Source organism: Prionailurus bengalensis, chromosome B4 (assembly GCF_016509475.1).
Source record: "Prionailurus bengalensis isolate Pbe53 chromosome B4, Fcat_Pben_1.1_paternal_pri, whole genome shotgun sequence".
NCBI lineage: Eukaryota > Metazoa > Chordata > Mammalia > Carnivora > Felidae > Prionailurus > Prionailurus bengalensis.
Window position 1 is genome coordinate 112,838,362 of NC_057358.1, and position 15,409 is coordinate 112,853,770.

The following is a 15,409-nucleotide window of genomic DNA, read 5'->3' on the forward strand; positions in this document are numbered from 1 at the left end:
TGTCCTATTTGTAAAGCGGAAATAATAATACTTAGTACAGAGTATCATTCTGACTCTTCAAAGGGTTGATATACATAAAATGTTTTAGCGGTTGGCGTATAGGCAGCATTTTACAAAAGACAATCTTTTACATCACTTACTGGTGAACAGTTAAAACCCGGTAGAGGCAGAGAGTAGGTTGGTGCCTACCAGGGGCTGGGGAGTTGCTGCTCAACACATGTAAATTTTCGCTTATGCAAAATAAGTCAGCTGTTGAGGTCTGCTGTACAACATAGTGCCCATAGTTAGCAAACCTGTATTGTACACTGAAATATTTGTTGAGAATTTTTAAAAAATAAGCTCTTTTATCAATAGTGGAGTAACGAGAATAACATTTATTATGTTACTGTGGGTCAGGCACTAAATTCATTCATTCAATTCTTACAACAACTCTATGAAGAAAGTTGTATTATTTGTTATCCCACATTTTGGGTGAGGAAACTAAGGCAAAATATGGTGAATGTCTTGCTCAAGATTGTGTTCCCAGCAAGTCCCAAAGCTGGGATTTGAATGCGCTCCCCTGCTTTCTCTCTCAGTATGTTCTGTGCAGCCTTTTGTCATATTACCTATTACACATTATTGCCCCTCCATTTGTTTACACGTCTGTCTCCCTGTACTAGAGAAAAATATCCACGAAAACAGCAGTCCGTTTTAAGATAAGTTTCGTAGCTCCAGAAGTTCCAGTCCAGAGACACTCTCTGTACTAAATAAACCTTTGCAATGGGAACTCTGCTCATTTTGGTACACCCCCTCACTATGCCATCCTCTGTGTGTGAAACTATTCTGGTGGGAGTCCACTGGAGTGCCTCCAGGGGTGACACGGACGAATTCTAACAAGAAACATAGATCATAGAATCACATCTAGCCTCAGGAACTCCTAACGGCCGTGGCTTAGGTCACCCTCAGGCTGTACAAGATGGAGTTCAGGGCTATGGAATGCCTTCCTCTCTGCTGCTCCCTAGGACTGAGTGAGAGAAGAAGACTGTTCCAATAAGTACACAGACAAGAATCGGAACGGGCTTGCTTTGAACTCAGTGTGTGACACTAACAGCTGCGTGATCTCCGACAAGTTCCTACCATTTTTGAGCTATTAACGATGAAAAGATTAATCCTCACACCTTTACACGCGGGTGGTGGTAGTCAAGTGAGAGAATATGAAGCGCTGAGCCTTATGGCCCACAGGTAGTATGTGCCCGGTCAATGTAAAATATTAGCATTATTGCCGTCAACCCAATCAGCTGTCGTTACCTTATCATCCTGAACTGCTGTGGCCTCATCTGTCAGGCATCGATTCTCATCTTGCTAACTGTATACTCTTTGTTCTAGAAATGCGTTCCACCACAAAGATTTTGAGTAACGATGCTAGGCGAATGTTTTCGTCCCCAGATTTGGTTATTTGATCATTTCTATCATGCCAAAGCTTATTTAATTATTAAATTAATTATCAAAACTGCTTTTTATGAATTATTAAAACTCCTTTATATTTGAATGCAAAATACATATCTCCTGCTTCAAACCTAGCCTGTAGCAAAACTTTCTCTGTGAGTCATGTGGACTGCCTATGGCCTTGGAGCTTGACGGTGTTGCGGTATGACCAAGTGGACTTCATTCACATCAGCTTTGATGGACCTGACCTTCATTGGTGTGTGGACCCAGAACCCCAGTGAACTCAGGCTCCTGTGGGGAAGAGCCATCGATAAGTCTAGGGGTGGACTCCTCCTCCTCTTCTTCAGCTTCCTCTGGCTGTGGGGGTGGGGTGAGAAGCTCTCTGTTCCCAGAAGGCATCACTGTGGCTATTTCAATCTGGAAAAGAAACAAAATTTCACCAGGAAGCCTCAACCCCCCTGTGTGGTAGGGACACAAATTTTAAATGTATCCATTTTTTTTTTTGCCACAAGAGGGCACTGGTGTTCTGAAGTTCAACACTACAGGACAGCTTGCCAGGGAGAGCACATGTGGTTCTAGTTATTGTTATTGTTGGGTTTAATTAATTTTGTTTTTCAAATCTTAGTAATAATTTCCAATGCCCATGTTTTTTTCTGGGGGGGTGATTATCTTGCTCTTTAAAACATTCTTATATGATTATTTATTTTTTAAAAACCTCATTTATTGTTTTATAAATACATAGCATTGCAAGAATGCATTATTGTTGTGGAAGATTTAAATTAATCCAGGAGTGTGCAGAATAAAATCCCAAAGTCCCCTTCACCCTGAAACCCTGATTCCACTCTGCTTGAAGATAATCACTATTAAGAAATTAATGTGTATGCTCTGGTCCTTTTCATCCTTAGTTTCCTAGATTCAAATATTCTGTTTCTTTACAATTTACACTTCCAATAGTTTTACTGAGAAGTGTCCTTTCTACTAAAATGAAAAAAATATGTATGGGTATATGAAAACTATATGATTTTATCATGTGCAATTTCTCATATACTTTCAATTTTAATTTGAATAACAAGTATTACCAACAATATTTGGGTTTGTTAAAATTGGCTTTTGTGAGAGTTTTGACAATAGAAGGCATCTGTTAAAATGGAAAAAAAATACTCAAATATTTTTTCAGAGATTATATTTTAGATTATACATGGTGTTCTTTTCTTGCATATTTTAGGTAATGAGTTACTACTGCTTTTAAGAACACCATTTGCATTTAGAATAACCGCTTACTCTCAAATCCCTCCCCGTGTCTCAATGTCTATTCCTTTGCATTACTTAATAAATATCTACCTTCCTGACAATCTTATAACCTTAGGCAGGAAATCTGCTCAAGATAGTTCATTGGCAACATGAAGGACACACTTTGGGAGTCTACTTTCCTGATGGCATCCAGAAATCTCAGATTCTCCTTTTACTACCCTTATATGGCTGCTTGATTCTTCCCACCTTTCTTCTTTATTCACATTTATTAAATAAGCAAAAAAAAAAAACCCACAAATTACCTTTTAATGTATTTAATGTCAAATGGTATGCACAATATTACTTTCATGTATGAAATAAGTATGTAATTAGGCCAGATATTTTGGTATTTTAGATAGCTGTTTCAGGTAATTGTAATATATTTAAACTTAGATACATTTATTATTTAATGTTATTTTTAATAAATTTGAATGCGTGGCTTCACAGATGAAAATTAAAATTACTCTTTTTTTTTAATTTTTTTTTTCAACGTTTACTTATTTTTGTGACAGAGAGAGACAGAGCATGAACGGGGGAGGGGCAGAGAGAGAGGGAGACACAGAATCGGAAACAGGCTCCAGGCTCTGAGCCATCAGCCCAGAGCCCAACGCGGGGCTTGAACTCACGGACCGCGAGATCGTGACCTGGCTGAAGTCGGACGCTTAACCGACTGCGCCACCCAGGCGCCCCTAAAATTACTCTTTTAAAGGAACACTAAACTTTTTTGTCAGTTCACACTTCTGAATTGTGTCTTTTTCTGTTTCTGGAGAGTCTGTCCCTTTCAGCCCTTCCTCCCTGTATTGTAGTGACTCCGCCAGTTTCCTGCCTATCCAAGCCCACTACATGGGACACTCTGAGTTACATATCTTATCTTTGTAACTCAAGGCTGTAGCGTAATAGATGATCAACAAGTACTTATTAAATATAAGCTTGCTTGTCCAAACTATATCTAATTCACAGCTTTATATTTAACTTTAGAGATTTTACTGATAAGAATCATGAATGTGTTAATGCCCACTTTAATGCATTTTAAAGCATGAAATCAAACCAAAAGCATCTCATACTGTATTTGGTGCATTAGGAAGCCATACGTGAAGATATTGTAACTCTTGGCCAGAAATCTCCACTTGAGAAGATTGGGCACACTTCCTTAAGCAGGGAGACATACGGTTTCCATCTGCAGGATCAGAATGAAGCAGATTTAGAAGGAATAGATCTGCAGAGACCAAAAGGAGGCTCCAGGAAGAGCGGAAATTGAGACAGATGTTTCATGGAATGGAGGCAGCCTAAAGAGAGAAACACATTCCAGACACGTCGCCTTGAATCTTTAGCTTTGTAGGAAAAATGTTTGCACATACTTTCTACAGATAATTGTTTTTTCCACTGATTTGATGCGAAGCCGTAAGATCTCACTTGCCATCCAGTATAATGAGGCAAAAAACAGCTTTTGTGCTTATCAAAACCCGTTTTGTTCATGCTTACTTGCTAATAAAATGTGAACGTTGAACCATTTTGAAGACCAAGGGAAAGGAATGCCTTTTCAGTTCAGCAAAATTACAGAACTATAAACTCAAAGTGCTGTTCCTGGTAAGCTTTTCGCATTGCAGACCCATTTATTCTCACTATTGAATAGAAATGATTTAAGCTTCTGTCTTTTTTCCCCCTTTCTTTTAACAATTTTCATACTGCGATATGAAGTTATGAGGCAATGCGTGCAAAGAAATGTGGCCAGGGAAGCACAGCCACCTGGCTCTCCATGGGGCTGACTTTTATGCTTATCCTGCAGAAACCTAAATTTGGGAATCAACACAAATAGCCAGAAAACATCCCTGCCCCTTTTTCTTAGGCTACAACTGGCAACACTCAAACGCAAATATAACTGAGCCTGTGATAGAAATCTTCATTCTTCCCGAATGTTCCTCCGTTGTTTTTCCTTTTACCTCCTTGTTTTACTCTGACCTGTTGTTTTTGTCTGTTTGTTTTACTGTTTTTTTTTTTACTGAATTCTTTTGATCTGTTTATTATGTTTACCTGGATTTTACAAACACAATAAATGCAAAGGGTCACTCCTGCACATGGCCTCGAACTTAGCCACCACTGTGCTTGCATATCTTTTTTTTTTAGGTTTATTTATTTATTTTGAGAGGGAGAGGGAGAGAGAGAGAGAATTCCCAACCAAGCTCCACACTGTCAGCACAGAGAGCCTGATGTGGGGCTTGAACCCATGACCTGTGAGAGCATGCTTTTTGCTGAAACCAAGAGGTGGACACTTAACCGACCGAGCCACTCAGGTGCCCCTATATCTTCTTGACATAACACCAGCAAGGCACGTCTCTGAGTTGACTGGGGTGCAGTAAGCTTTTTCTTTTTCTTTCTTTTTCTTTTTTTCTTTTTGAAAGAGAGAGAGCTCACACAAACTAGAGAGAAGGGCAGAGGGAGAGAGAGAGAGAGACAGAGAGAAGAGAGAGACGGAATCTTAAGCAGGCTCCATGCTCCTCACAGAGCCAGACACAAGGCTTGATCCCACGACCCTGGAACTATGAACTGAGCTGAAATCAACAGTCAGATGCTCAACTAACTGAGCCACCCAGGTGCCCCTAAGCTATCCTCTTGTTTACCTGGCTTTAGAACTGTAGTCATGGTGGACATAAACTATCTACATAAAAGAGTACATCTGTACCAGAGATGACAAATGCATAGCCCACAGGCAGTGACCTGGGTAGAGTGAAGTGTCAGCAGATGTCAGGTTAGAGCAATAACAGTGCCAAAAAGAGTCATCAGGCCTACCTTGGCCTCTGCACCTTTCACAGCCTTGACTCCATGTAAGCCCAATACAGTCCCTGGGAAAAGGGGTCTGAAATAACTCACAAGGGTCTTAGATGAGGTCCCTGCCCCCTGGAGACATAAGAACTCACAGTGAAGAATGATTCAGTTACATTTCTTGGACCAGGTTATGTGTACTGAGACTTTTACCAGCAATATTTATCTCATTATCAATAATACTGCAAAAGATTTCAGACTTTCATTCTCCAATAATCAGAAGAGGTGTCCACAGAAAAATCTTCTAAAAGCACTCAGCACCATTTTAAGTGATAACATTTGGTTTTAAACAAATTTAATCAAATCCACTTGTCTCATCCAAAAGCACATCTAAATGACCTGGAGGAACATTGTTACCATTGAGTCTACTTAATGTATTTGTCTTAAGTTCATGGTAAAAATATGAAAAAAGAAGTGTGTTCGGAAACAATAGCCACACTTCTCTTCCTAATTGCCTCCTTTGCCAGGAACCCCGTCACTGCAGACTCTTGCTGAACATGCTGCTTATACTTGTTTAGGATGATGGAGAGTCATTTGCTGCTGCTAAGCATGTGTTTCAGCTAAAAAAACATAATGTATGTGTGTATGTGTGTGTTTTAATATTTTGATATCTTTTGATCTCAGCACTTAAACTGAACTTAAGTTTCCAAAGAAACACTTAATGAAAATGTCACTGATGTGTGACAGAAAGAAAGCTATGAAAGAATTCAGGATACTCAATCGATTCCTACCTTCATGAATGGATGAAAAGATCACTGAATGAATGAGTGAATTTGTAAATGCTGGAAGTTTTGCCAGTCTTTACGGTTACCTAATCAACCAGAATGAATGTCTATGCCAAACATTATATTTAAGTAATGATCATTATGTCCATTTTCCCTGTCAGTATTATTTTCTAAACATCTATCAATACCATTATTTTTTTTTCTATGTCTACCATTATGGCCAGAATCTAAGTCGCTACCTGTCTTGCCAGGAATACAGCAATAGTCTACTTACAGGAAGTTGGCATCTCCTCAATTATATGTTCACTCTCTAATGAGAATAAGCTCTTTAAAAGACAGAACTGATCACTGCCAACCTCTGCTTAAAATCTTTAAATGGCATTTTATTGTTCTTAATAGCCACAAGAACAGTGGCCTTGCAGAAGCAAGGTAACATATTGGTTTGACTGGATGAACTTGACTCTGGCCTATCTGTGAGATCTTGGGTGAGGGACTTTGCCTCCTAAACCTCAGTTTCTCTACCTGTAACATCCTGGTATATATAGTATATAGTACAGCTGTGTTAGGATGAAAATGTTAATACACAGAGTAAGTGCCATGGAAATTTATTATTAATAGTATTTGTTATTTTTATTTTTGCTGTTTTTATTTTATGTTTGTTTTTTTTTAATTTTTAAAATGTTTTTATTTATTTTTGAGACAGAGAGAGAGACAGAGCATGAGCAGGGGAGGGACAGAGAGAGAGAGGGAGACACAGAATCCGAAGCCATCTCCAGGCTCTGAGCTGTCAGCACAGAGCCCGAAGCGGGGCTTGAACTCACGGACTGTGAGATCATGACCTGAGCTGAAGTCGGACGCTTAACCGACTGAGCCACCCAGGCGCCCCTTATGTTTGTTATTATTAATAAAATAAATTCAAAACTCTCTGCCTTACAAGGTCCTGCATGGCTTTGCCCTTCTAGTGTTGCCTTCTTCCATTTCATACAAACTCTGAACTTTTTCAGCATTGCCCATCTTTAATTTCTTATGCTCCTTTTTCTAGAAGACGTTTGCATGTGCTAGTTGTTCTGCTTGGTATTCCCTCCATCCCTTAGCTTCCCCCCCAATATTATTTTATTTTATTTTATTTTTTAACAGCTTTATTGACACTACAGTACATCCTGAAAGACAAAGAAAGCAAAAGCATGTGCGCACTGAGATCCCTGGTGACTCATTGATATTCACTTCAGAATGAAGATATAATTGTTCCTATGGCAATACAAGAAAATAATGCATATTTTAGTGTAAATACTGATAGGGTCAGGGAGAGGGTCGCAGTGAGGTCTCCATTCCAAGAAGTCACTTTAGATTGTTCTCATGATGTAAAACTGACCTTAAAAACGCACAAGAAAAGACTGTTTCACCAAGGCTTTGAGAACAGCTTCCTGACGCTTGACTTTTTAGTGATAATAGCATAGCTAAAGAAAAAGTAAAATGAAGAGAGTGACAGCCTAAAAAAATCGAGTTCAGGAAAGAATGATTTGTTGTTGTGTCCAGCATTGTTTGGAGGAGAGAAATCTTAAATTTGTTGGCCATAAGCAGCAGTCACTAAAGAGATCATCTCTGGTATGGAGAAGAGACGTTTTACTGGATCTCATAATCTGCTAGATAAAAATAACTGGCATGGACTGAACATTCACTCTATGTGAGAAACTGTTATGTTCTTCCCATTGATTCACATGTAATTATCAGAACAGCTCTTTGTAGAACGTGCAGTAATTGTGCACATCTAATAGATTTGTAAACTGAGAATGGGAGATGGGAGGGCTAAAATGAATTGTCTGAGGTCACACAAATAGTAAGACCAGGATTTCAATCTCATTAGTCCTGCCACAAGACTGCTTGATTTACTTAATTTTGAACCTGTATTCAGCCAAATAAGTTTCTGCTGAATAATCTTGTTTCTTAGGAAATTTCCTTCTGAGAAAGATGGGATCTGGATCAGGGAAGTGAGCCTTACCACTGGGAAATGGCTTCACCTTATACATTCGTAAATGGACTATCTTGTCAAAATTTCAAGCCTCATATAGTTTTTGCTGGGCATCATTCATCAACCTACAATCTGATTTGATCATCATTGATTATGTTAGTCAGTTGCTGATCCTGAAGGCGAAAGACAATACCAAGGCCACATTGCCCTGTGGGAGCTCTTGACAGTCATTCAATCCTCCCCTGAAATTGACAAGTGTGAGAAGCATCATATAATATCAATATAGGTGGATTGTAAAATTCAAGCAGCATTTATTGTAATTCTAACTTTTTTGAGAAATAGGTATTATGTCAGAATGAAGCTTTAGTCTGGTTAAACTTGATGGTTAAGACAATTCCATGCATTCACCACAGTTTCATTTTCCTCCTGGGCATTCAGCTAAAGTTCATTCTCTACTTTCCTTGACTCTAGGTCGGGTCATGTGGTTCGTTCTAGCCAATTGAATGGGAAAAGAAGTAATGCACCACATCTGGTCCAAATTAGTGAAGCGCAAGTATACTTTCTCCATCTGTCAACAGAAGATACTAGTGTGACCTTGAAGTCCCAAGGTGAAGATGGTGAAGTTCTAGCATGAAGGAAGTTTGAATCCCTAAATAACTACTTGGAGGACAGTAAACCTATTGACCTGCATTGGACAGTCATGTCAGCAAGATATAAATTTTTATTGTGTAAAGCCACTGGGATTTTGGAGTTGTTTGTTACAGCTGCTAATGTAACTTGCCTTAACATAGATCTTTTAAATTTTTGTTTTCTTATCCATATCTTAATCATACTGAGGGAACAATTTTTAATATTGTTATGGGTTGATTTACCTGGCACAGATCACTGAAATTCGAAAACATAAATGCATTTTGTGTGCGTGTGTCACTCAATCCTCTCTGATTTCTTTCTTACAAACAACTGTTCTTTGATTTTGCTTATTTGGTGGAATACTTACTGAAATGGTATACTACCACATTTGAGTGAATTCACAATTATTTCGATTCACTTATTTTTAAAGCTCAGTATTTTATTAACTAGATTAAATCAGAGTTTATAAATACATATTATGAATAAATCTCTACAAGTCCAATATCAAAATTAGTTAATGGCTTTCTATTTACTTCAAAAAAGCATAAAATCATATTTGATATTGACTTGCTAGGATGTATTTATGAAAACATGTAAATTATTTCATGCTTTTAAAAAATCTATCCTAATAGATGGTGATTCATCATAAATTCATAACTCTGAATGGTAGTGTTTCTTTGTATTTAATGCGATGTTTAGGTGAAAATTGTAATGCAAGAGAGATGAGAGTTGATGATTTGAGGGTTTCATTTAATAATATCCTCTCTAGTCTGTATCTCTTCTGGGACCACAGCATTTTGTTGTTCCCATGTTTATTTACTCATTTCCTTTCCTTATTGTCAGAAAGTGGCAATATTCCATTTTTAGTTGCCAGAAAAAAATTTCTACTTTAGTTTTATCCCAGTTTATTAAGGACTCCATTCACCACCATTCCATTAGGCTCCAGAAAAACTTAATAGATTTTCAATATCTTAGTTCTCACAAAATGTATCATCTAGTTCTAATTGAATGTCTCCAAATAATATTGGAAGAGAACTTTGGCAAAGGCTTTAGAAACATTATCTAATAATAAAGTCAGTTCACATTCCCTTTCCCCTTACCTCCCTTATTCCCCAAGTAGGGATGCCAGAAGGACAATTTAGTGTAGGCTGAAATCAGTAATCTCATGAGGATAGGGGGAGAGAGAGAGAGAGAGAGAGGTGAGAGAGAGAGAGAGAGAGAGAGAGAGAGAGAGAGTCAATCACAGTAATTGAAAACAAAGAAGTTGGACTGAAAACCAAGAGATTTGGAACCTTATAAACTCTAGCTTTTTTTTTTTTGACAGAGCAATTTAGTAATATTTTAAGTTTTGATCTTTCCTATCTTTACACAAAGCAAATTATTCCTTCTAGCACAGACTTTATTGATTCACAAAGTATAATAAGCCATGCCTTTTAATACATAGAACCTATCCGCATAAAATTGCTATTCACTCATGGTGATGATGATGATGATGATGATGATGATGTATATATTATCAGAGGGTAATAATAGACATTTTGAATAGGAAAACGTGCAGCAGGGAGGACCAGATAGCTAATAGCCAATTAGCTATTAGCTAATAGCCAATTAGCTTTGAAATAGGTAATTATTATGTTATTTATTTCTACTGTTTAGTTCCAGTGGTAAAACCTTAAAAAATTTTTACAAATTTAGAAACCTGACTGTATCTTTTAGAGGCAGAATTTGTTTAAACAAATGCAAAAACTGAACTAGACCAGAATGCTAACCTGAAGGCACTTACTGCCACCAATATATCCCCTGTAGCCTCTGTAGTCTCACCCGGGAAACCAATCATGATCAAAAGATTGTTGTTGACCATAGCACCAGAACAAAAGACTATAGGTAAGTCAGCTTTGTAATAGCATAAGGCGAAGGAGGTGCTGTTTTTCTAGGGATCAAAATCTTTAAATTTGTTGATGGCCATAAGTTTTTACTATTAGTTTCAGGATTGAATCATCCTGCCAATTGAAGGCTGTTAAGTAGTAGTTGATTGGCCTTGAAAATATTTGATTTGATGATCTTCCTTTCTTCTCTCAGTATCAGAATGTACTGATCCTTTTCAATCTCCTTCATCTCTCTCTATATTACAGATTCAGTATAGTTTTAGTAGGAGGATTTTTTTTAATTTTAAATATCCTGGATTTGATTTCTTTCACATTTAATACTTTAATGAGAGTTTTGATATCATAACTCCAAAGATAACTTAATATCATAACTTATGAGAAAATTTGATCCTGCCTCAATATCTTATATATTTATTTTCTTTGTTATTCTTCTCATATGTTAAGAAATGGAGTGTATAATATATATTTGCATCCATACCATTTACCTCTTTAAAGCCCACACTGAATGTGAGCAGAGAGACTGGCATGATTCACTGTGATTACCCTTTAGATCTCACTTATTTGCATCTCATATTGGCTGAGTTGACATCAAAAGCTACTAATTGTACAACCTAATGAGGGACAACATTACCAAGCGATAATTCTTGAACTATTTCCACGCCTGTGAGTGTGTACCTTAACAAACATAAGGTAAGCCTCTCTATTCCTAGCAAACTCAAGACCAGTCTAAGCAGGACTTGTCCATATGAATATAGGAAATTGGGGAAGATCTAGTGAAAATTAGGCATATTGAAAGAGAGCTAATCAAGACAATAATAGGTCACTTTCAATCTCAGGTTAGAAATTAGTATGATGGGAGAACATGGTCAGGGTAGGATTACCCAACTCTGAAATATAAGATTTCCAAACTTTTTTTGAAAGATGTTATTTCTGGCATATTTATAATTTACTATTTTTTTTTAAATATATGTCATTATGTGAGATGCCACAAGGCAAAATCTACAGGAGTATGTTAGAAAAGCAAAAGTTTGGACTGGAAAAAAAATGAGAAGGCATACAGTGTATGGGCACCAAAAATGTAAAATAATTTTGAAAATAATTTAGAACTATTAAAATAATTTAGAAAAAAAAACACAACAAATGAGCAACTGACTCACACTTCCCAGCTGAGGGAAGTCAAACACTGGATCTGGGCCTATCCCAAGAGATTCTGATTTCAATAGTCTGGGGTGTGGCCTAGGCGTTAGGATTTCTAAAAGCTCTAGCAGTGATTCAAATATGTGGCCAAAGTTGAGAACCCCCACACTAAAGGGGAAATGTACTTCACTGAATAGCATGTAGGAGACAGAAATACTAATTAAGTCCTGGAACTTTGAAAGTTTAGTAAATTCTTGATGAGAATGTGGTAGAAGGATTGTTTTTCACTAGGCTTCCAGGGCCAGAAGCTTCACAAACATCCATGACAGTTCCAGTTCAAGAATCTGCTGAGGTTGATTCTCCAGCTGGGAAAAAAAAAAAAAAAAAAAAAAAAAAAACTTGGGGAAGAAAGAAGGGAAAGGTCTCTGGGAGGTAAATTTCTTGAATTCCATAGCAGGAAGCCATGGATAAGCCACTGGCATAGCTTTCAAGCTGGAGAACCCTACTGGCTGAAAATTCTTGTTCACAAGATAATCTGTCACCTGACAGAATACACAATTCAGAATCAGGTGCCAGAAACCCAGAAGTTAGCAGGAAATTAGACACTCAAAGGCTTTGAGTATGCAAAAAGAGGAAGAAACTTTGATTGACCTGGTAACTGGGCCAGCCGCCATTGTATATTTTAAAAAGATGCTGGAAAACAAAAATATCTCAAATGCTACTCTGAGAAAAGAGCCATTATTTTAGGGAGTGTTTCCTAGTTCAGTGCTGCTCAAACCACAGGTGTATCAGAATGACAGAGGAGTTAAAATCGCTGATTCCTGGCTCTCTCTAGAGTTTCTGACTCAGTAGGTCTGGGTTGGGACCTGAGAATTTGCATTCCTGACTAGCTCCCAGGTGATGCTGATACTGCTAGTTCAGAAACTACGTTTTGAGAAAAGCTACTCTGAGAATGGTAAAACTGTGCCATAATTGAACTCCTGATGGAAGATTTCTCCCAGTGTTTGAGCTCAAAGTTGCAAACTAGGGACAATAAACATCAGCTGACCAACATCTGGATGAGGCTAAACCATGGTTTTGTTTTGTTTTGTTTTGTTTCCATCTCCTGATTTTTCTTAGGTAGCTCCAGGTTTCTTCTTGAGTATCTGCCAACACTATGTACTGGTCTGGGGGAATACCCTTTTGCTTGGAATAATTAATTTTGGAGACTCGGGATTAATTTGTTCTTTAAATCTGATGGGGGTTAGGGCCATTTTTGTGATAATACTGCATGCACACTTAACGCTTCATTCTCTTAAAATATCAAAGTCATGGGAGACTGTAGTGAGCTACTAGCAAAGTATGTGCTTCTGAAGGAACTACACCTGTATCTGGAAGAATTCAGTCATGGTGTTACCGAGAGAGTCCAGCTTGGCCCAGGTAAGATGAAGAGAAGCAAAAAGAATTAGGAAAAGGAAGTTCTTTGGCTTTTTCAATCAAAGTCAAACAATGCTGATTTTGTACTGTAATCTCTTTGGATTTAAACAAATTCAGACTTTAATTTGCAGGAGATGGATATTAATCTTTGGTCCTTTATTTTTCCACACAAGCTTCATAGAAGTAGGGGAAATATACACAGATTTGTGTTATCTTTATGTTTCTGGAATTTTTTTAATGTTTACTTATTTTGAGAGAGAGAGAGAGAGAGAGAGAGAGAGAGAGTCAGGGGAGGCATAGAGAGAGGGAGACACATAATCCAAAGCAGGCTTTACGCTTTGAGCTGTCAGCACAGAGCCCGACATGGGGCTTGAACTCAGGAACTGTGAGATCATGACCTGAGCCAAAGTCGGAGGCTTAACTGACTGAGCCACCCAGGCACCCTTGGAATTGTTTTATTGGAGTATATTTACCCAGAATTTCATTTCATTTCAGAGTCTTTCCTAAGCTCTATTATTAATGTGGCTTGATATAATTTTAGGTAGAACATACAAGTGAGAGTGAGATATCAATCTCAGGTGCAGGACGGCCTTTGAGATAAATTCACTGATGTTCTTGGATCCATTTCAGAGCTTTTGGGATCAAAATCTACATTCTGCCATTCTGCCATACATGCCTAAGAGTGCTGACTGTCATGGTGGTAGGTCTCATAAAGATGGGAGCGTGATTGTCCTAAAAATGGGAAGAGCTATCTTGAACTTAATAGTTAAGCCTAATGGCTTGAAGGCCACCATCCTGGGAGGTGAGTGCATCTTTCATTCACTCTTCCTGAAGAAGAATGACTAGGCTAATTGGTAGATGGCAGAAGATACTAGGACTGAGTGGTTCACCTTCCCTTTTGGGGAGAATTGTCTGCCTGTCAAGAACATACCTTGCTTTGTCCCTCCATGCACTACGATTTACTGAATCAGGCACTAATCTGACGACTGTGGTTAACCACAGTTTTGGGTTAATACCAAAGTTAGTGGTTTGTTACATTATTCTTTGTAGTGTGTGGTTTAATAATTTAAATGCCCAACCAAAGTCAGATTGGAAAACAAATGTCCTCACCTATGTATTCATTTTGATTAAGATCCTCACTCTGCCAGTCAATTCCTAACCAGTAAGTCCAGGCCTTCAGCAGAAAATATTTAAATTACAGATCTGCTTCTCATTAAAAAAAATAGAAATCCAGAATGTTATTTGGATTTTCATATTTGCACAGAATAAGGTTTTTGTTAAACGGAATGGAATTTTAAATTTCTCTTTTCTCAAAATTGTCCCACACAGTTGATAAGAAATCTTGAAGCTATTCCTTGTTACCATTATGTCAACAATTGGCTTCCAAAGGTGTTAAAAGGTTCTCATATATTCAGCCTGGGTTACTAGCGAAGCATTCATAAGGATTTCATAGACTGGCACGTAGATATCTTAAGTGTGGTGGAATTCTTCTCTAAATATCAGCCTGGTGTACAAATTGATTTAACTGATCCATATTAATTATCTAAAAGAATGTGACCATGGACGCTGGCAATGAAAGCTGTATCTTATTTTCTATTTTATCTTGAAAATGGATGAGGAAGAAATGTGTTTGGCGAAGATTGCTCAATCCTCACATTTCTCACAAAGCAGCTTTCAGTTCAGAGGGATTGTCTTACCTCTTGCTCCCTTAAATACTTTGACAGCTAAGACAGATGCTTAGATATTGTGTTAATTATAATCACTTGAAAATTCTTGCTTTTCTGATTCCTAATAATCAAATTACTTAATCTCAGAGGAAAGAAACCTCAATATTGGACACAGCTAAAAGAAGTAAAGATTAAAGAGAAGAAGAAGGAAAATAATGGAAGCTTTTAATGCCAAAGTCTCTCTGGTTTGGCATTAAAACAATCTGGTTTAAATTTTACTCTGAAACGTACTGGCTGAATAACCTTGGGCAAAATTCTGATCTTCAATTGTTAATAATAATAATAATAATAATAAAATAATTTATCATTTCAAAGGATAGTTATGAGAATTAACTTAGGCTTGTGGTCTCATAAATAATGTATAATACAAACACAAATTAGTCA

At 37.6% G+C, this 15,409-nt stretch overlaps 1 protein-coding gene across 1 annotated transcript in view; it reads right to left on the minus strand.

Moving 5' to 3' along the window:
• The window catches only part of EPYC (epiphycan), a 35,948-nt gene that overhangs the window by 11,478 nt on the left and 9,061 nt on the right, over nt 1–15,409 (minus strand). Inside the window, exon 3 of the mRNA XM_043562049.1 lies at nt 1,674–1,842. Coding sequence (XP_043417984.1) covers nt 1,674–1,842 — 169 coding nt within the window. The remainder of the gene's footprint in view (nt 1–1,673; nt 1,843–15,409) is intronic.